At 41.6% G+C, this 18,343-nt stretch overlaps 2 protein-coding genes and 1 pseudogene across 2 annotated transcripts; 1 reads left to right on the top strand and 2 right to left on the bottom strand.

Annotated features, from left to right (window-relative positions):
- Nucleotides 1–5,604: 5,604 nt before the first annotated feature.
- On the bottom strand, nucleotides 5,605–6,783 carry LOC129533766 (keratin-associated protein 4-11). The gene has a single exon (XM_055388162.1). It carries the CDS (start codon nucleotides 6,737–6,739, stop codon nucleotides 6,152–6,154), a length of 588 nt encoding a protein of 195 aa, XP_055244137.1. The 5' UTR covers nucleotides 6,740–6,783; the 3' UTR covers nucleotides 5,605–6,151.
- A 1,071-nt stretch (nucleotides 6,784–7,854) lies between these two features.
- Nucleotides 7,855–10,756, bottom strand: LOC129533534 (keratin-associated protein 4-12-like; annotated as a pseudogene).
- A 3,134-nt stretch (nucleotides 10,757–13,890) lies between these two features.
- LOC101131333 (keratin-associated protein 4-9) lies at nucleotides 13,891–15,066 on the top strand. The gene has a single exon (XM_031011495.3). It carries the CDS (start codon nucleotides 13,962–13,964, stop codon nucleotides 14,607–14,609), a length of 648 nt encoding a protein of 215 aa, XP_030867355.2. The 5' UTR covers nucleotides 13,891–13,961; the 3' UTR covers nucleotides 14,610–15,066.
- The last annotated feature ends 3,277 nt before the right edge of the window (nucleotides 15,067–18,343 follow it).

The raw sequence follows: 18,343 nt of genomic DNA, 5'->3' as shown, positions 1-18,343 counted from the left end.
TATAATTAAAGGGAAATTATAATGGTCTTCCTGAAGATTGGGCTTCATGCTAAAAAAAACACTTACAGACTAAATAATTAGTTAGAGCGATGAAATTTTCTTAAGGGATTGATTTACTCTTAATAAATTATAAGAGATTTTAATTTTTTAACCCAAAGTTCAACTATTTACTTGCTGTTTTCTCTCCCCTTCAACTTGTTTTCAGCTCATATAAGTTATTTTCCTTAAGTTCTGTTTGTTGTGGCCTGATGCTAACAATGTTTTCTAAAAGTCTAAAGGAAATGTTTTCTTTCAAAGTAATACTCTGTGCAGTGTAGAAGGTCTTTTCTTTTGCCTTTTGGTAATTGACCTAACAGATTTTATGGCTTATTGAAACAATTCCTATGCCATTATTATTAATTTTTGGTTTGCTTAGGAAAAAGAAACTGAGATAATTTTTTAAAAAAATTAACGTTATTACATCCATGTATATTTCTGTGTGCACTTTGAAAGTACCTGTGACATTGAGTTACAGGCCTTTAACTCCTGGATCTAAAAAGGAGACCAAGATCTGCTAAATCTTAAACACTGACAGCAATTAAAACCTCATCTTCAGGCCTGGTAGAAGATGCCAATCAAAATAAGCTGCATTTCTGAGACATAAGGCCATAAATCAAAGCTATTCAACTCTTCAAGTCTCAGGAACTACCACAGAAGAGGTAGGCATGTGAGATTATAAGGGCTGATTTTGAGAGATAAAATAAGTTCAGTTTCTCTACAAGTTAATAATTGATGTCAAAGGCACACTGATGCAATACCAGCATATGGGCCCCTGTGTCAGATTAACAAGGTTTTCTTGAAGTGTTAACTGACCCTTAATAAAGGTTATAAAGGTTATAAAAGGCTTATGGAAGTTGTATCTTATGGTCAAGATTAAAATGTTATAGATAGTTTAAAAAATTTTGAAAAACAAATTTAATTGGCTTTATGCTGTTTTATTTCGGCTTATTGTTTGAAAAATTGACTTATTTTATGATGACCTGTCATATCAAGTGTTTTAAAGCTTTGATATTTGACAAACTTTCCAAAATCAAATTACAAGTTGTGTATTTTTCTGACCTAATTAATCCTTTAAGATATTAGTTTCCCTCAAGTCCAAAAATGAAATAATTTGACTTATTTGGTATAAAAATTATACAGGAAGCATTGTCAAATATAAAATGGTGTTTGGTTTTCTTTGGGCTGTATTTGTATAAAAATGTTATTGGTATGTGCACCAAAATTATGGGAAACTCCTATAATTCTGACATGACCTGGTGTACATTATCAGTAATAATTATGATTGTTATATTAAATTATTGTGTGCCATGGTGGTAACAAATTTTCTTGTCAATTGTGTCTTCGACTATGGCTGACCGAAAACTTTTTGTCACCCATGGACAATTTTTGTCTTGTTTTAGTCCTCTTTAGAAGATGGTTTTATAATCAGCTATAAAACTCTAACAGGTATTCTTAAATGCAGGTTTCTAATAACTCTGGAGTTTGTGACATCACAATGAAGGAAAAGCTTTCAGGACTCATGGAGACCTGAAATGTTCATGAATATCAAGCAGAACAGGAATTAACTGCATGAACTGAACTAACAGAAGACTGAAGTAATCTTTTTGACTTTTTGCTTAAAACATTGCTGACCCTTTGTTTTGTTATTTCAGTCAAGGAAACTTTTCTTTTGAGCTATTGTCAGCTTTTAACAAGTTAGTACACTCCTGTGAAAAATATTTGGAGCATATTTGTTTCTCTCTACCTGATTTTCCCCAGAATTGGAAACTATCTGTGAGTATTCTTAACTTATGGCAACACAGTTATTTGTGTAAGTGCAATAAGAATCTGTTTTCATGTGTAACAGGACACAATAAATTGGTCATTTTACCAAGGCTTTTACTCAAATGGTGTGCTCTTCTTAGAGGAATCAAACTTGACTTACGGAGCCAATAAAAGCCCCTTGGGAGAACTGGCCTCACACCTTGTCTACACAGTCCCCGTACGGGGTTCCTGACCTGTGGTAAGTAAAGCATGTCACTTTCTAACAGTTCCAGGAGCCCCAAGTTTATCTTGGAACCTCAAGAGGAGAGGAATTCACCCAACTCATAGGTATTTGATGGTACAAATCCATGGCTAGGCTAAGCTTTCCAAAAGTCTTATCCAAAATTCCTTCTATGGAACAAAGTTCTGACAGGGACAGGGGACAGGGAAATTCTAGGCAGAAAAGGATAGGTCTCTGACAAAACCCCACCTTCAAGCTGAAAAGCCTTAAACCACGGCCGAAAGTGACAACTTATATCCCTGTTTTCCTACTTGAAAGTTGCCTTTTTCTAAACCACTCATGGCCCCATCCTGTCCCATCCTGTGCCTGTGAAGATCTCAGACTGAGCTGGCAGAGGCAAGAAGCAGCTGGATGTTGGGGGCTACAGCTGGACATCAGAGAGAAGCAGCTTGACTGCAGAGGGAGAGCTTGATGGTGTAACCTTGGAGAAGAATCTGGCTGGATACAGCCTAACTTTGAGGAAGATTACCTACCCACCCCATCCTTTTTCAGCTCCCCTTCCTGCTAAGAGCCGCTTTCATCAGCAACAAAATCCCCCACATTTACCATCGTTTGATTGGTTCATGTGACCTCACTTTTCCTGGACACAAGACAAGAGCTTGGGAGCCAGGAGAGCAGATACAAAAGGCTGTCACACTGGCCCTCTGCTCTTGCTGGTGGAGGGCAGCTGCCTCATGCAAAAAGGCAGAGGGCTCACTGAGCTGTTGACACTTAAGCCATCCATGGAAGGCAGAGTTAAAAGAGCACTGTAACGTGACTTCTGGGGCTATGGGAGTCGCAGGCACCTCCACCTAGATGCTGCTGTGGGGCCCACACAGAGTTTGCTCCTGCCAGCACCCAAAAGCACTCACTCTGGCTCCTGCACCCATTCACCTGCAAACTTTCTCCCATGAGCAGGGGACTGCAGCAGGTCCGAGTGAGTGAAGTTTGATCCTGCAGCACTGAAGTGCTGATTCCAGCACTCATGCACTCCAGTTCCTGCCTCATTTGCTTGCATGCTCCCTCCTGCAAGGAGTTGAGAGTGGCAGGCTGAATAAATGAGGCCCTGTCACAAGTCCCACAGAGGGATCAGGGAAACATCCTGCTTCACTTCCATCAGAGCGAATTTAAAAGCTTATGCAAAAAAATTATTACTGTTACTATGACTGTGCTGTATACAATAATCAGGTCAAGTATAATAAATGTACCCTAAAACTTAAAGTATAATAAAAAAAAAAAAGAAAAAAAAGAAAATCAGCTCTGCCATGATTTGTCTTTAGTAAAAATGGGAAATGGGAGAGAGAAGAATTGTTTCAAAAAATGATAGTACACCTGTTGTTAGATTCTAGTCTTGCCTAATGTTTTTCCATTTTTATTAATTTTTACAGTTTGGACTGAATTCTAATTTTTCTTGGCTACAGGTCTTCAAAAGATTGTCTTCAGTTTTTTTCTTCTTCTTCTTTCCCCCATTTTTCCTAATTTGGAGTCACCAAAAACTCATCTGTGCTTTTGTAAATTGCTGTGAACTGAAGCTATAAGATTTAAACTTCAGAAGAAAATATTAGCAACCTATTCACATACATGAGCCTCTTTCATACCTGCCTACTGATATATGGACTTCCGAGTAATGTGGCCCATAATGATTTTCCAGGATTGTTCTTTTGTTTATTTTTGTTTTTCTCCCTTCCTCTCCCTATTTTCTCTTCATAGGACATGAAACTTCACAACCTGCTAAAAATGAACTTTCCTAATAACTCAGGAATTATCTATCTAGGAATAAACAATCCTATCCATGAGATATCAGATGAAACTTGAGACCAAAGACTGACTTTCTTCTAAAATGCTTTCTCAAAAAGATTTTTAAGAAGAAATGGGCGGAAATGTGAAAGGAAAATAAACCTTGGGGCCCTGAAATCACTAAGGTAAAGGGGAAAGTCAAGCTGGGAACTGCTTAGGGCAAACCTGCCTCCCATTCTATTCAGTCACCCCTCTGCTCACAGAGATAAATGCATATCTGATTGCCTCCTTTGGAAAGGCTAATCAGAAACTCTGAAGAAAACAACCATTTGTCTCTTATCTACCTATGACCTGGAAGCCCCTCCCCGCTTAGAGTTGTCCCGCCTTTTCCGGACGGAACCACTGTTCATCTTACATATGTTGATTGATGTCTCATGTCTCCCTAAAATGTATAAAACCAAGCTGTGCTCTGACCACTTTGGGCACATGTCTTCAGAACCTCCTGAGGCTGTGTCACAGGTGTACATCCCCAACCTTGGCAAAATAAACTTTCTAAATTAACTGAGAACTGTCTCTGATTTTGGGGATTCAGAAGGCTATACTGAATTGTCCCCTGTGTGAAGCCCAGCAGGAGCATTTCACAGCAGGTTCTTTCACTTGAACCTTTGTGCATCAGCACCTAACTCTTTCGCAAGATAAGGGGTCCTACGGAATACCAGCAGACCCACCAGAGGGTTACAAGTTCCTGATACCTCGTACAACCTGGGAAAGAGAGCAAAAACCCTTTATTCCTGATGTAGCTTTCCCAATCTCTAGCCAATTTACACCAGAAGCCCAAGAAACTCTTAACTACAAATTCCTTCCTGGGGTGGGGTGTGTGGGAGGGTGGGCAGGGACTTCTCTGGGGTCCTGCATGCACAGCCAGGCTCAAGGATCAGCTTATAGTAACCTTTTCCTCATTTTAATAGTAAAAACAGCCACACAAGAAAAACACTCCTAGGCGGAGATTTCATATGCTAATGATACATGCAATGGGTGTTACACCATGTGGATCCTGAGCACATGTGCCAACCGCATGTCTGCGTTTGCATACTTGACCTCACCGGTACTTTTTGATTATGTACATATAGCTCTCATGAGAGGAATTCCTCTTAACAGCACTAGCTGCTGTCTCTCCCATTGAGCAGCCCACTCTGCCTCTCAAAGGGTACTTTTGCTTTGCAACAAACTTCTTCGCTTACTCTTACTTTGGATTTGCTCTCAAATTCTTTCGCGCAGCAAATTCAAGAACCTGAACTGGTCCACCAACAATAAAATAACAAAATTCCCTTATATAACATTTGGAGTCTGCCTTAACCGATTATAATCAAGATGGAATGCAGTAGGATGAGATGTACTTTTTAAATTTCACACAGAAGAGTGAGGAGTATTACCATGATATCATAAGTTCTAAAATCATGGATGAACTTACAAACAACAATACTGGGGGCTTTACCTATCCCAAAGCATTCTGTATATCAAATTGAAACAATGAAAAGCTTCTATTTTATTTCAGTTTATCTGTAACATTACTAGGGGCTTTACATATCCCAAACCATTCCATATATCAAATTGAAACAATCAAAAGCTTCTATTTTATTTTAGTTTTTGCGTGACATTGGAGCAGTTTGGCACTATGAGTTCATCCCTGAAGTCTTACTTTGGAATCATGCTTTGAGAATCCCCTTCTACTGCATTCCCACCTCACCCCCATGAATCAGTAAACTCAGTGAAAATTATCACAAAAAATGCAAAAAACAATAAAAGATTTCTAAATGAAAAGTTTAATGCAATACATTTTGTGAACACAATAAAGATAAAGAACTAATAAAATAGAAAAATTCTGGCAAACTTGAACAGAGAGAGAAAGAGAGAGCAGGGAGAAAGCGGGAGAGCACGGGAGGGGCAGCCTCCTACCTTTCCAAGAGAAAAGAATGACTGAAAGGCTGACAGACAAATAGTATGTTTGAAAGGGAGATAATGTGTACCTCACTGGGAAGGATATTCTGTAGGCTCAAAATGATTTAAAAAATGAGGAATTTAGAGGATTGGAATAATTTCTTAGCTAGTGGATTACAAATTAATTCGTATTTGGTGCCATGACTGGAAGAAAAAGAAAGCAAGGGAGGGAGTTTAAAATGAACCAGAATGTTCTCACAGAGTCAGCGGGATGGTGATGGGCTCATTGGAAACATGAGGTCCACCCTGCTGAATGACATCAATCCCACTCCATATGTCCTAATATTCAGCACAGAAGAATGGTCTACATTTGTGGACCAGCGGTGAAGGGAGAGATGAGCCAGGGCAGTGGGCTCAGCAGCAAGGGGAGGCGCAGCACATGGGGCGGGGGCAGGTGGAGATGATACAGGTTGGGCGATAGCAAGTGGTGTGGCAGGAGACTCGGCCACAGACTGGACGCAGGCAGCAGCAGGGGCGGCAGCAGCTGGATTCACAGCAAGAGGGGCGGCAGCAGCTGGAGATGCTGCAGCTGGGGCGGCAGCAGGTGGGCTGGCAGCAAACAGACTGGCAGCACTGAGGCCTGCAGCAGCTGGACACACAGCAGCTGGGGCGACAGCAGCTGGAGATGCAGCAGCTAGGGCAGCAGCAGGTGGGCTGGCAGCACACAGACTGGCAGCACTGGGGTCTGCAGCAGCTGGACACACAGCAGCTGGGGCGACAGCAGCTGGAGATGCAGCATCTGGGGCGGCAGCAGGTGGGCTGGCAGCACACAGACTGGCAGCACTGGGGTCTGCAGCAGCTGGATACACAGCAGCTGGGGCGGCAGCAGGTGGTCCTGCAGCAGGTGGTCTGACAGCAGCTGGGGCAGCAGCAGGTCTCCTGGCAGAGGTCTTGGCCACAGCCTTGGTCAGAGCACACAGAGCCACAACAGGAGTTTACCATGGTGTCAGAGGGTGAAGGATCTATTTGGGTTTCCAAGAGAGTAAAGTTCTTGAGTTTGGAAGTCTCCTGGGTCCATAGCCCCTTTATACCCTCCTGAAGGCCCGTTGCCACCATGTCATTATTTCCTTGTTATTATTTACCTACTGAAAAAATTAATCATGTAATTACATCATTGTGTGTTTCTAGTTAAATACTCCAAAACAGAGAAAATAACTCATTTCCTTTTCCTGCTGTGCTCCTGTGTTTCCATTGGAAATGCTTGTCATATTTCTTCCTTGGTGGGGGTCACCTTTGTCCCTGGCCTATGCAGTGTCTTTTACAAAGCACTGGTCACAGGACTCTTTGACATTTTGTTTTTAAATGTGACTCTCCCTCCTACCTGTAGATTGCTGTCTGCAAATCATGGGGGACGATTTTTATAATGTGAATGTATCTTTTGTTGTCAAAGAATGTCCTGGTCAGATGAAATGTTGGGAAGGAATTAGAAGGAAGGACCCATTTGGGGAAGGATGTCCCATCTGTAATGAGGATGACTCTGATCCAGTGTGTGCATCTCAGGTGGTCGGGCAGATGATCAAATCCCAACAAGTTCTAAACTCTTTGTCAGATCTTATTCCACAGCCTCCAGCAAAAGTACTTACCCATGACTCACTGCCTTTAAAGGGTAAAAACACATTTTGCTGTATGTCTTACAGTATAGGCATTAAGAGTAGGAAGTTTTGATTTATCTTTTTTTTTTTTTTTTTTTTTTCTGACAGAGTCTCCCTCTGTCACCAGGCTGGAGTACAGTGGAATGATCTCGGCTCACTGCAACTTCCACCTCCTGGGTTCAAGCAGTTCCTCTTCCTCAGCCTTCCGAGTAGCTGGGACTACAGGTGTGCACCACCACACCCAGCTTACTTTTGTATTTTTAGTAGAGACAGGGTTTCACCATGTTGGCCAAGATGGTCTCGATCTCTTGACCTCATGATCCACCCGCCTTTGCTTCCCAAAGTGTTGGGATTGCAGGCGTGAGCCACCGACACCCAGCCTGATTAATCTTTGATCATCAAAATTGCATGATGCAGTTTTCATTTACAAAAGCATTTGTTATATATGAGGAATATTTAGAATTACTAAGCCTTCAATAACAGGCATCCAAGATGTTCTATTGGGTACTCTGGGTGTAGAACAGACAAACCCTCATCTTTTTCTTGCAGGTACTGGCATAAGACATACGGATAGCAAACAGTTTGGCAGAAATGAAAAGAATTACAATTATTTTCATTAAACAACTAAAATAAAAAATGTATAGTATGTGGATAAGTTCCATACACCCTCAGGGTATGTATATTACTTGTGAAGTATTGACTATGTAGCAGGCATTGTACCAAATATCTTACATTTGTTTCACGCTTTAATACAACCTTAGGAACTAGTTTATATTCTTATTAGTCTTTTAGGGGAACACTCAAAAGAAGCGTTAAAAAGTTAAAACAAACAAACAACCTGTCCAAGGTTAAAGAGAAAGTAAGCCTAATATGTCTTAGTGTAGCCAAGAAAGCCATAAAGAATACAATTTGCTAAGCTTGCTGAAACTGCTTCATCTTCTTGGAATGTTTCATCTTTTTTTGTGCACTCTGCAAACCCCTACTCATGTGTCAAGACCCAGTTAAAATATTTCCTCCTCAATAATATCTTTCCTGATAAGCTACCCCATTCATGTATCATGATTTCCTGCCTTGTGCTCCTAATTTGTTACATTCTCCTGTATCATAGTCATTTACTTCTGTCATTCCACCACGTGCAATGCAAATACCCTGAGGGCATGGGCTATGGCATTTATTCTTGTTACCATGATACTCAGCACAGAGAACACTGGTGGTAAATGTTTGTTGAGTGAAGGAAGGCTTTTTGATGACATAGAGGCATGTAAGGTCCTTTAAAAATGTATATATCTTTTGACTTCTGGATAAAAGAGAGGAAAACGTTCCAAACAAAGAGATCATAATTTCATTTCAGGAAGACTAAACTAATTTACGTGGTAGGTAACATGTCATCTGATAAATAACATATGTGGAAAGTTGTGGAAGTTAAGGTTCAATTTATAGAATGAGACTTGTTTATAGATAACCAGGAATACAGTGTTGAACATGCATGCCTATATTCACACAGTAAAAAGACAGGAAGGAAGTAAACGCCAAATGGTAGCACTGGTTCTCCTTCACCTCCTGACTTCCTCGTTTTACTCTTGTCGATTGAAATAACTATTATTTCCAGTTTGATATCAGTCACCCAAAAATGTTTGTTGATCATCTGTTGTCTTAACTTAAATTCTACCCAATGCAAACCTTGAGAAAAAGACCTGGGTGCACATAATTTATTTGGGGGATGATCCCAGGAAGCACAAGTGAGGAAATGGCGAAAGTAAGACAGGAAAGGTAGAAAATCCCAAGAGTGTTTGTGTTAATGGTAGGACCTCCACTGTGGGCATCTGGGGATGAACCCCGGGGACAGGCCTGAGGTTGGAGACACTTGGCCACCATGATTGCACACCTACAAAATCCTGGAGTGTCGGCTGGGTATTAGTATGAATCATGAGATCAGATAAAATATGAACTTATACTAATCTATAGACTTTTTATACACTAGCAATAATTCTCTCTAAAATTTAAGGGAGAAAAATCACACTGGGGCCTGTCGTGGGGTGGGGGGAGGAGGGAGGGATAGCATTAGGAGAAACACCTAATGTAAATGACGAGTTAATGGGTGCAGCACACCAACATGGCACATGTATACATATGTAACAAACCTGCACGTTGTGCACATGTACCCTAGGACTTTAAGAATAATTTAAAAAAAGAACAATGTGCTCACAATTCTCAACAGTAAATAGAAAAATATGTAAATAAATCTGCCAAGCCTATGTGAAGGAAAGTGTTAATATTTCCTGAAGGACATAAAATAACGTTTGAATAAATGTCAGAACAAGAGATGTGCAACCAAAGCCAAGTTTTCAGATAAATACATACATGTGTTATGCATGCATTTAATGAGGATGTATCTCAATTTGTAACATTAGGTATTGAATGGGATTGGCAAAGACCGTGATGGGAAACTTACTTTTGGTTGCATTCTTTTGTATTGTCTAAATGTTTAAAGAGCATATATTTGTGTATAAATGATCTAAACATCCTTAGAAAATAATAAATGTGATTTATATAAAATTCATAATCTTTTCTACAGATTCTGTTAAATATGTTTTCTGCTATTATGTTTACATTCTTATTTCTTTCAGGAACTAAAATATTAAAAGTACATTTCAGTCAGTCATTTGAGCTCTCAAATTAGCTATCATGAATTTCAAATTGTTTTGGGGGACAGGCTGGGTTCCCCAGGAAGCAGACACTGAGATGGAGAGCAATATGCAGGAGGTTTATTGAAGCATGCTCTTGGGATTAACACTGGGGAAATGAGGGGAGGGGAGGGGAGGGGAGGGGAAGGGAAAGGAAGAAAGGGAGGGGAAGGGGTGGGGAAGGGAAGGGAAGGGAAGGGAAGAGGAGGGGAAGGGGAGGGGAGGCACAGCACAAGGGGCGGGGGCAAGTGGAGATGACACAGGTTGGGTGATAGCAAGTGATGTGGCAGGAGACTCGACCACAGACTGGACGCAGGCAGCAGCAGGGGCAGCAGCAGCTCGATTCACAGCAAGAGGGGCAGCAGCTGCTGGAGATGCAGCAGCTGGGGCGGCAGCAGGTGGGCTGGCAGCACACGGAATGGCAGCACCGGGGTCTGCAGCAGCTGGACACACAGCAGCTGGGGCGGCAGCAGGTCGTCCTGCAGCAGGTGGTCTGACAGCAGCTGGGGTGACAGCAGGTGGGCTGGCAGCACACAGACTGGCAGCACGGGGGTCTGCAGCAGCTGGACACAGAGCAGCTGTGGGGGCAGGAGGTGGTTCTGCAGCAGGTGGTCTGACAACAGCTGGGGTGACAGCAGTTGGGTGGGCTGGCAGCACACAGACTGGAAGCACTGGGGCTGCATGGCATCTTTGAACTGCACATAGTAAAATGCAAGAGGAAAGAAATGATTTAAAGGTGTAATTCATAATTAAAAGGGAAACAGAACATAAAGATGTGGAAAATGTGGAGACTGACCATATAAAGAATGAAAAAGCATGCAAGATTGTGACCAAGTAATGCTTTGTTACAAGGATTAATATGAATAGAAGGAAGCTAGGTGCTGTTCATCAAATTAATGGGAGAATGGCTCTGAAGGCATTTCAAAGATCTTTGAAGCTGTCCCTCCCATCACAGGCTCCAAATAAGAGAATCTTGAGGTCAGAAAGGGCTTGGTACTCTCCACATTCTAGCACAGTGCCCCTTTGCTGCTCCAGTTGTGGCTCAAGTGGGCTTAGATGAGACTTGTGCTGCTGCTGCAGAGGCCACAAACTGTGAGCCTTGGTGGTGTTCATGTAGTACTGACTGTAGATACACAGACTGCAGGAGTTGTGGGGCCATGGTGGTCCACCTAGGTTTGAAAGGATGTTTCTGACAGCCTGCCATAGGGGTGTAGCCACAGCAGAGAGGTCCTCCTAGGGCCATGCTCAGGAAAACGGGAGGTCAGAGCAGCCACTGAGACCCTAGAACTATAGAACTATCAGCCTGCAATACTAGCCTGAGAGAGCTGCAGCACAGACTCCAATCAGATAGCTGCTGTATGGGCTGAGCCCAGCAAAGCCATGGGGCAGGGCTATCTGAGGGCATTTGGGGCCTAACACCAAGGCCCCCAGGCAGCCCTGCCCCGTGTCGGGCACATCCAGGAGACAGCACATGGAGTCGAAGTTTATTCTCCAGTCTTAAGATTTAATGCTGTCTTCCCTGTTGGACTCACCTGGGGCCAGTTACCCTTTTTTCTTTCCTGTTGCTCCCTTTTGGAATGGGCCTGTCTATCCTATGCCTCTCCCACCATTGGATTTTGGAACTAGATAACTTCTTTAATAGGTTCACATATGGAGGAGAATTTGCCTCAGGATAAGTCCTGTGTTGAGTCTTATTCATATCAGAGTCACATGACACTCTTAGATTTACATTTTGACTTTTAAGTTGGTGCTGGAACAAGTTAATACTTTGGGACTATTGGAATAAAATGAATATAATTTGTGTACGAGAAGGACATGGATTTGGGGACCAAGGGTGGAATGCAATGGTTTGAATGTGTCCCTCAAAGTTCATGTGTTGGAAACTTGATCCTCAATGCAGCCGTGTTGGGAGGTGGGGCCTAACAGGAGATGTTTGGGTCATGGTGACACCACCCTCATGAGTGGATTAATATTGTTATCACAAGAGAGGGTTCCTTATAAAAGGATGAGTTTGACTCCCTCTTTCTCTGTCTCACCCTCTCTTTTTCTTTCCACAGTGGGAAGACACGGTATTCCTGGTTATCTGTAAACAAGTCTCATTCTATAAACAGAATCCTAACTTCCACAACTTTCCACATATGTTATTTATCAGGGGACATGTTACTTACCATAGAAATAAGTGTAGTTTTCCTGAAATGAAACTCTGATCCCCTTGTTTGGAGTGTTTTCCTCTCTTTTATCCAGAAGTCAAAAGATATATACATTTTTGAAGGACCTTACATGCTTCTATGTCATCAAAAAGCCTTCATTCACTCAAGAAACATTTATCACCGGTGTTCTCTGTGCTGAGTATCATGGTAACAAAAAGAAACGTCATAGCCCATGGGTTCAGGGTATTTGCATTGTATATGGAGGAATGAAAGAAGTAAATGTCTATGATACAATAGAATGTATCAAATTATGAGCACAAGACAGGAAATAATAATAAATGAATGGGGTAGCTTATTAGGAAAGATATTATTGAAAAGGAAATATTTTAACTGGGTTTTGACACATGAGTAGGAGTTTGCAGAGTGGACAAAAAAAGATGAAACATTCCAAGAAGATGAAGCAGTTTCAGCAAGCTTAGTAAATTGTATTCTTTATGGCTTTCTTGGCTACACTAAGACATATTAGGCTTACTTTCTCTTTAATCTTGGACAAGCATTTTGTTTGTTTGTTTTAGCTTTTTAATGCTTCTTTTGAGTATTCCGCTAAAAGAGTAATAAGAATGTACACTACTTTTTAAGATTGTATTAAAGAGTGAAAATGAAATAAATATAAGATATTTAGCACAATGTCTGGTACATAGTCAATACTTCACAAGTAATATATATATACACTGAGGGTGTGTGGAACTTATCCACATACTATACATTTTTATTTTAGTTGTTTAATGAACATAATTGTAATTCTTTTCATTTTTGCCAAATTCTGTTTCTTATGCATGTGTCTTATACAAGTACCTGAAGGAAAAAGAGGAGGGTTTATCTGTTCTATACCCAGAGTACCCAATAGAATGTCTTGGATGCATATTATTGAAGGCTTAATAATTCTAAATATTGTTTACATATAACAAATGCTTTTGTCAATGAAAATCCATCATGCAGTTTTGATGATCAAAGGTAAATCAAAACTTCCTACTCCAAATGCCTATACTGTAAGACATACAGAAAAATGTGTTTTTACTCCTTAAAGGCAATGAATCATGGCTAAGTACTTTCACTTGGAGTGGTGGAATGAGATCTGACACAGAGTTTATAACTTCCTTGAGATCTGACCATCTCCCCAACCACTCAAGAAGCACACATAGAATCAGAGTCATCTTCATTATAGATCGGACATCCTTCTCCCGAATGAGTCCTTCCTTCTAATTTCTTTCCAACATTTCATCTGACCAGGACATTATTTGACAACAAAAGACACATTCACATTATAAAAATTGTCCCCCATGATTTGCAGAGAGCAATCTACAGGTAGGAGGGAGAATCACATTTAGAAATAAAGTGCAGAGTCATGTGACCAGTGCTTTATAAAAGACACTGCAGAGACCAGGGACAAAGGTGACCCCGCTAAGGAAGAAATATGACAAGTGTTTCCAATAGAAACACAGGAGCACAGCAGGAAAAGGAAATGGGTTATTTTCTCTCTTTTGGAGTATTTAAGTAGAAACACACAATTATGTAATTACATGATTAAGTTTTCCACGAGGTAAATAATAAGGAAATAATGACGTGGTGGCAATGGGCCTTCAGCAGGGTATAAAGGAGGCTATGGACCCAGAAGACTTCCAAACCCAAGAACTTCACTCTCTTGGAAACCCACCCAGATCCTCCCCGTTCTGACACCATGGTCAGCTCCTGTTGTGACTCCGTGTGCTCTGACCAGGGCTGCGGCCAAGACCTCTGTCAGGAGACCTGCTGCCGCCCCAGCTGCTGTGAGACCACCTGCTGCAGGACTACCTGCTGCCGCCCCAGCTGCTGTGTGTCCAGCTGCTGCAGGCCGCAGTGCTGCCAGTCTGTGTGCTGCCAACCCACCTGCTGTCGCCCCAGCTGCTGTGAGACGACCTGCTGCCACCCTAGGTGCTGCATCTCTAGCTGCTGCCGCCCCAGCTGCTGTGTGTCCAGCTGCTGCAGGCCGCAGTGCTGCCAGTCTGTGTGCTGCCAACCCACCTGCTGTCGCCCCAGCTGCTGTGAGACGACCTGCTGCCACCCTAGGTGCTGCATCTCTAGCTGCTGCCGCCCCAGCTGCTGTGTGTCCAGCTGCTGCAAGCCCCAGTGCTGCCAATCTGTGTGCTGCCAGCCCACCTGCTGCCGCCCCAGCTGCAGCATCTCCAGCTGCTGCCGCCCCTCTTGCTGTGAATCCAGCTGCTGCCGCCCCTGCTGCTGCCTGCGTCCAGTCTGTGGCCGAGTCTCCTGCCACACCACTTGCTATCGCCCAACCTGTGTTATCTCCAGCTGTCCCCGCCCCTTGTGCTGTGCCTCCTCTTGCTGCTGAGCCCACTGCCCTGGCTTGTCTTCCCCTTCACCACTGGCCCACAGATGTAGACCCTTCTACTGTGCTGACCATTAGGATACATGAAGTGGGGTTGATGTCATTCAATAGGATGGACCTCATGTTTCCAATGAGCCCATCACCATTTCACTGACTCTTTGAGAACATTCTGATTCATTTTAAACTCCCTCCCTTGCTTTCTTTTTCTTCCGGTGGTGGCACCAAATGTGCATTAATTTGTAATCCACTAGCTAGAAATTATTCCAATCCTCTAATTTCCTCATTTTGTTTATCACTTTGAGGTACAGATCTTCTTCTCAGTGAGGTAGACATTATCTGCAGGACCAGTTTTGTCACTGAGGTTGCACCCTCAGATCCAGCCGCCCAGTTATATTCTGTGTTTCTCCTAGTGTGAATTTCTTATGCTTTGTTGCATCTCTGCTTTTTAATAAACTTTTCTGTACATAAGAATTCATTGGTATCATTCTCTATTGCTTTCATAATTATTTTACTGATTCCCTGACAATTATATTTTACACAAAGACACAGGAAAAGCAACCCGTGTTGAAATCACTTTGAAGATACATGCTATATCGAATATAGATAATTTACGGTATTGGAATAGAAGTGCTGTGTGTATATGTGTGTGTGTGTGTGTGTGTGTGCACATGTGTCTTAATATCCTAAATTAAGACAGATTTAATTCATACCTTAGCTCTTGAAACACATTTTATCTTTAACACATTATATCTCATAATACTATCGTCCCTATTTTGACAAAAAAGATAAAACCAAATTTCTGAAAATTAGACACCAATGAAAGAAGGGAAATCTTCTATAAAGAATTTCATGTACTGAATTCATTTCACCCAATAACAACATTTTGGAATTTATAATCAAAAAGTGGGCTTTATTTCCCAGTGAGTTCGGCTGAGACAAAAAAGCATATTGAGCTGTATTTCATCTGGATAGCATAGTATATTGCTGACTGTGGTCTCTACGGGTTTACATTATAATTTAAACAACTCCACACTTAACATTTTAATATATATAAATCCAGAAAGGATGAAAATTTCAAGGCTTGCTTTTCTTTTTAAGAATTATTTTATTGGAATTAGTTCAGTCTTGAGTAGGTCGCAGCTGGGTTGCATATCCTAATTAGAATTTCCAAGAGAGGTGCCTTCATTTGAATCTGAAAGAATATGGTAAGTGACTATAACTTGGCATTCTAGTAGGAGCACCTGCTCTTGATATTTTTACTTTTATTTGACTATTATCAGCTCTGAAATGGCCTTAAGCTATTGAGCCAATCAAGTTTAAGATGATTTCTTCAGATACGTTCAAATATGAAAAATAAGCTTCATATTTTTTCAGATGCCTTAAGAAAAATGTTGCCCAGATCTCAGTCATAGAGTTATGATGCCTTCTTAAACATGAGGCAGGATAAATAAGGTTAGGAGGCTGTGAAAGTAAAATAAATATTGGGGCCCCCAAACCACTAAGCTAAAGGGAAAGGGCAAACTCGGAACTGCTTAGGACAAACTTGCCTCTCATTCTATTCAAAGTCACCCCTCTGCTCACTGAGATAAATGCATATCTGATTGCCTCGTTGGGAAAGGCTAATCAGAAACTCAAAAGAAAGCAACCATTTGTCTCTTATATACCTATGATCTGGAAGCCCCCTCCCAGCTTCAAGTTGTCCCGCCTTTGCTTCGAGTTGTCTTGCCTTTTCTGGACCAAATCTGTGTTCATCTTACATATGCTGATTGATATCTCATGTCTCCCTAAAATGTATAAAACAAAAGTGTTATCTGACCACCTTACACACATGTCATCAGGACTTCCTGAGGCTGTGTCACCGGAGCATCCTCAACCTTGGCAAAATAAACTTTCTCAATTAACTGAGACCTGTCTCAGATTTTCTGGGTTAACATTTTGGTAACTGTGAAAGGATTCTGAGTGGAGATGCCCTTGACCTTTGACGAATATCCTTTTGGTGCCTGGTAATAGCATGAGCTAACTTTATGGCTCAAACCAATAGGACAATTTGCTGAGGTCTGGGAGCACCCTCCCCAAAGAATCCATGATCTCCCAAAATTTGGTGAAGAACTAAAGTTCATTTTGCTGTACAACTGCCCCATCTATTTTTGTTTTTGGAGTTTTACTTGCTTACTTGCCTTCCTTATAAGGAAGGCAAGATTTACTTTTACTTCCTTTACAAGGAAGGCAAGATTTCCTGCTTCCATGGTGATGAAAGGCATGTAGAGTTTGAGCTCACTCCCAGCAGGGAAGACCAGTTTGAGTTTTTTTCCTGCTTCTAGGGTGGTAGAAAGCAGCCTTCAGCCTGAGACCCATCCCTAGGTAAGTAGCTGAACTGGGGCTTTGTCTGGGCTAAAGTTTAACAACCAGCTGGTCTTAATTTCTCCTTATCATTAGAGTGCTTGGTAATCCTATGGTTGGAGATTTTGTTGTTTGTTTTGGTCTTTCTCCCATCAGACTTGACCAACTCTACCTGACTTGGTCAAATCCAAGTGAGAATTCAAAATTATGGGTAACAAAACCTCTCTAATTTGGCTAAAATTCCTTGCAGCTGCAAAAGAAGAAAACGAACGAAAAGAACCAAAAACCCATGCACTTGGTTTCTGTGTTTGCTTCCTGTCTTAAAAAACGAATGTTCTTTCGTTTACTTTTCTTGCACCATATACCTCCTCCCCCTTTGCCATTTGCAGTACCAAAAAGTCTAGAGAAGGCTTCTAATGACTTGAACCCCCTTAAAGAATTCAGAACAAAGGTTGCCACTCACCCCTTTTGGGGTGTTTTGTTTTCTTTGTGGAGTTTCAAGAGTCATGGGTAGATTCTTCTTAACTCTAAACCTCTATTTTCCTGTATTGCATGACATGACCTCTTTGGCTTTGACCTTGTTGTGTATAGTGGTAGATGAGAGCTACAAAGTTAAGGGGTGGCTGAGCACGGTTTACAAAAAGTGGTCTTGGCTGTTGTTTTGTTTTCCTTCTAGGAAGTTGTTTAAGGGTCCTAATTCTAGTTCACAAATGCATTCTAAAGGGTCCTCTCTGTTGCTTTTTCTCCCCAAATTAAGCTCGATTCAGCTTGTCTGTGTGCATTTGCAGGATGAACTGAACTGTTGTTTTCAGTGGTGACCCACTGTGGAGCTCGCCCACAAGCAGCACATATTGATCCACCACAGAAAACCTCTAGGCCTCAGCTCAGTTCCTCTTTTTAAGAAGCAAACTGGGAAACAAATAATCTAAGAATGAGGAGAAAGCAAAGAGAATGATCCCCTTTTGAGCACTCCATAGGTTTTATGGCACCTGTACTTGCCAGAGTTTAAGTAAAATGGAAGTAATATGGTCTTTGTGCATATTTACATTAAGAAAGAAAGGGCCCATGTAAATTAGTTCAACCATTGTGGAAGACAGTATGGTGATTCCTCAAGGATCTAGAATCAGAAATACCATTTGATCCAGCAATCCCATCACTTGTTATATATCCAAAGGAATACAAATCATTCTACTATAAAGACACAGGCACATGTATGTTTATTGCAGCACTATTTACAAGAGCAAAGACATAGAACTAACCCAAACGCCCATCAATTATAGACTTGATAAAGAAAATGTGGTACATATACACCATGGAATACGATGCAGCCATAAAACGGAGTGAGATCATGTCCTTTGTAGGGACATGGATGAAGCTGGAAACCATCATCCTCAGCA

The sequence above is a fragment of the Gorilla gorilla genome, chromosome 4 (genome assembly GCF_029281585.2).
Source record: "Gorilla gorilla gorilla isolate KB3781 chromosome 4, NHGRI_mGorGor1-v2.1_pri, whole genome shotgun sequence".
Lineage (NCBI taxonomy): Eukaryota > Metazoa > Chordata > Mammalia > Primates > Hominidae > Gorilla > Gorilla gorilla.
The sequence above is the reverse complement of the archived record's forward strand: the minus strand, read 5'-3'. Positions and strand labels throughout refer to the sequence as shown.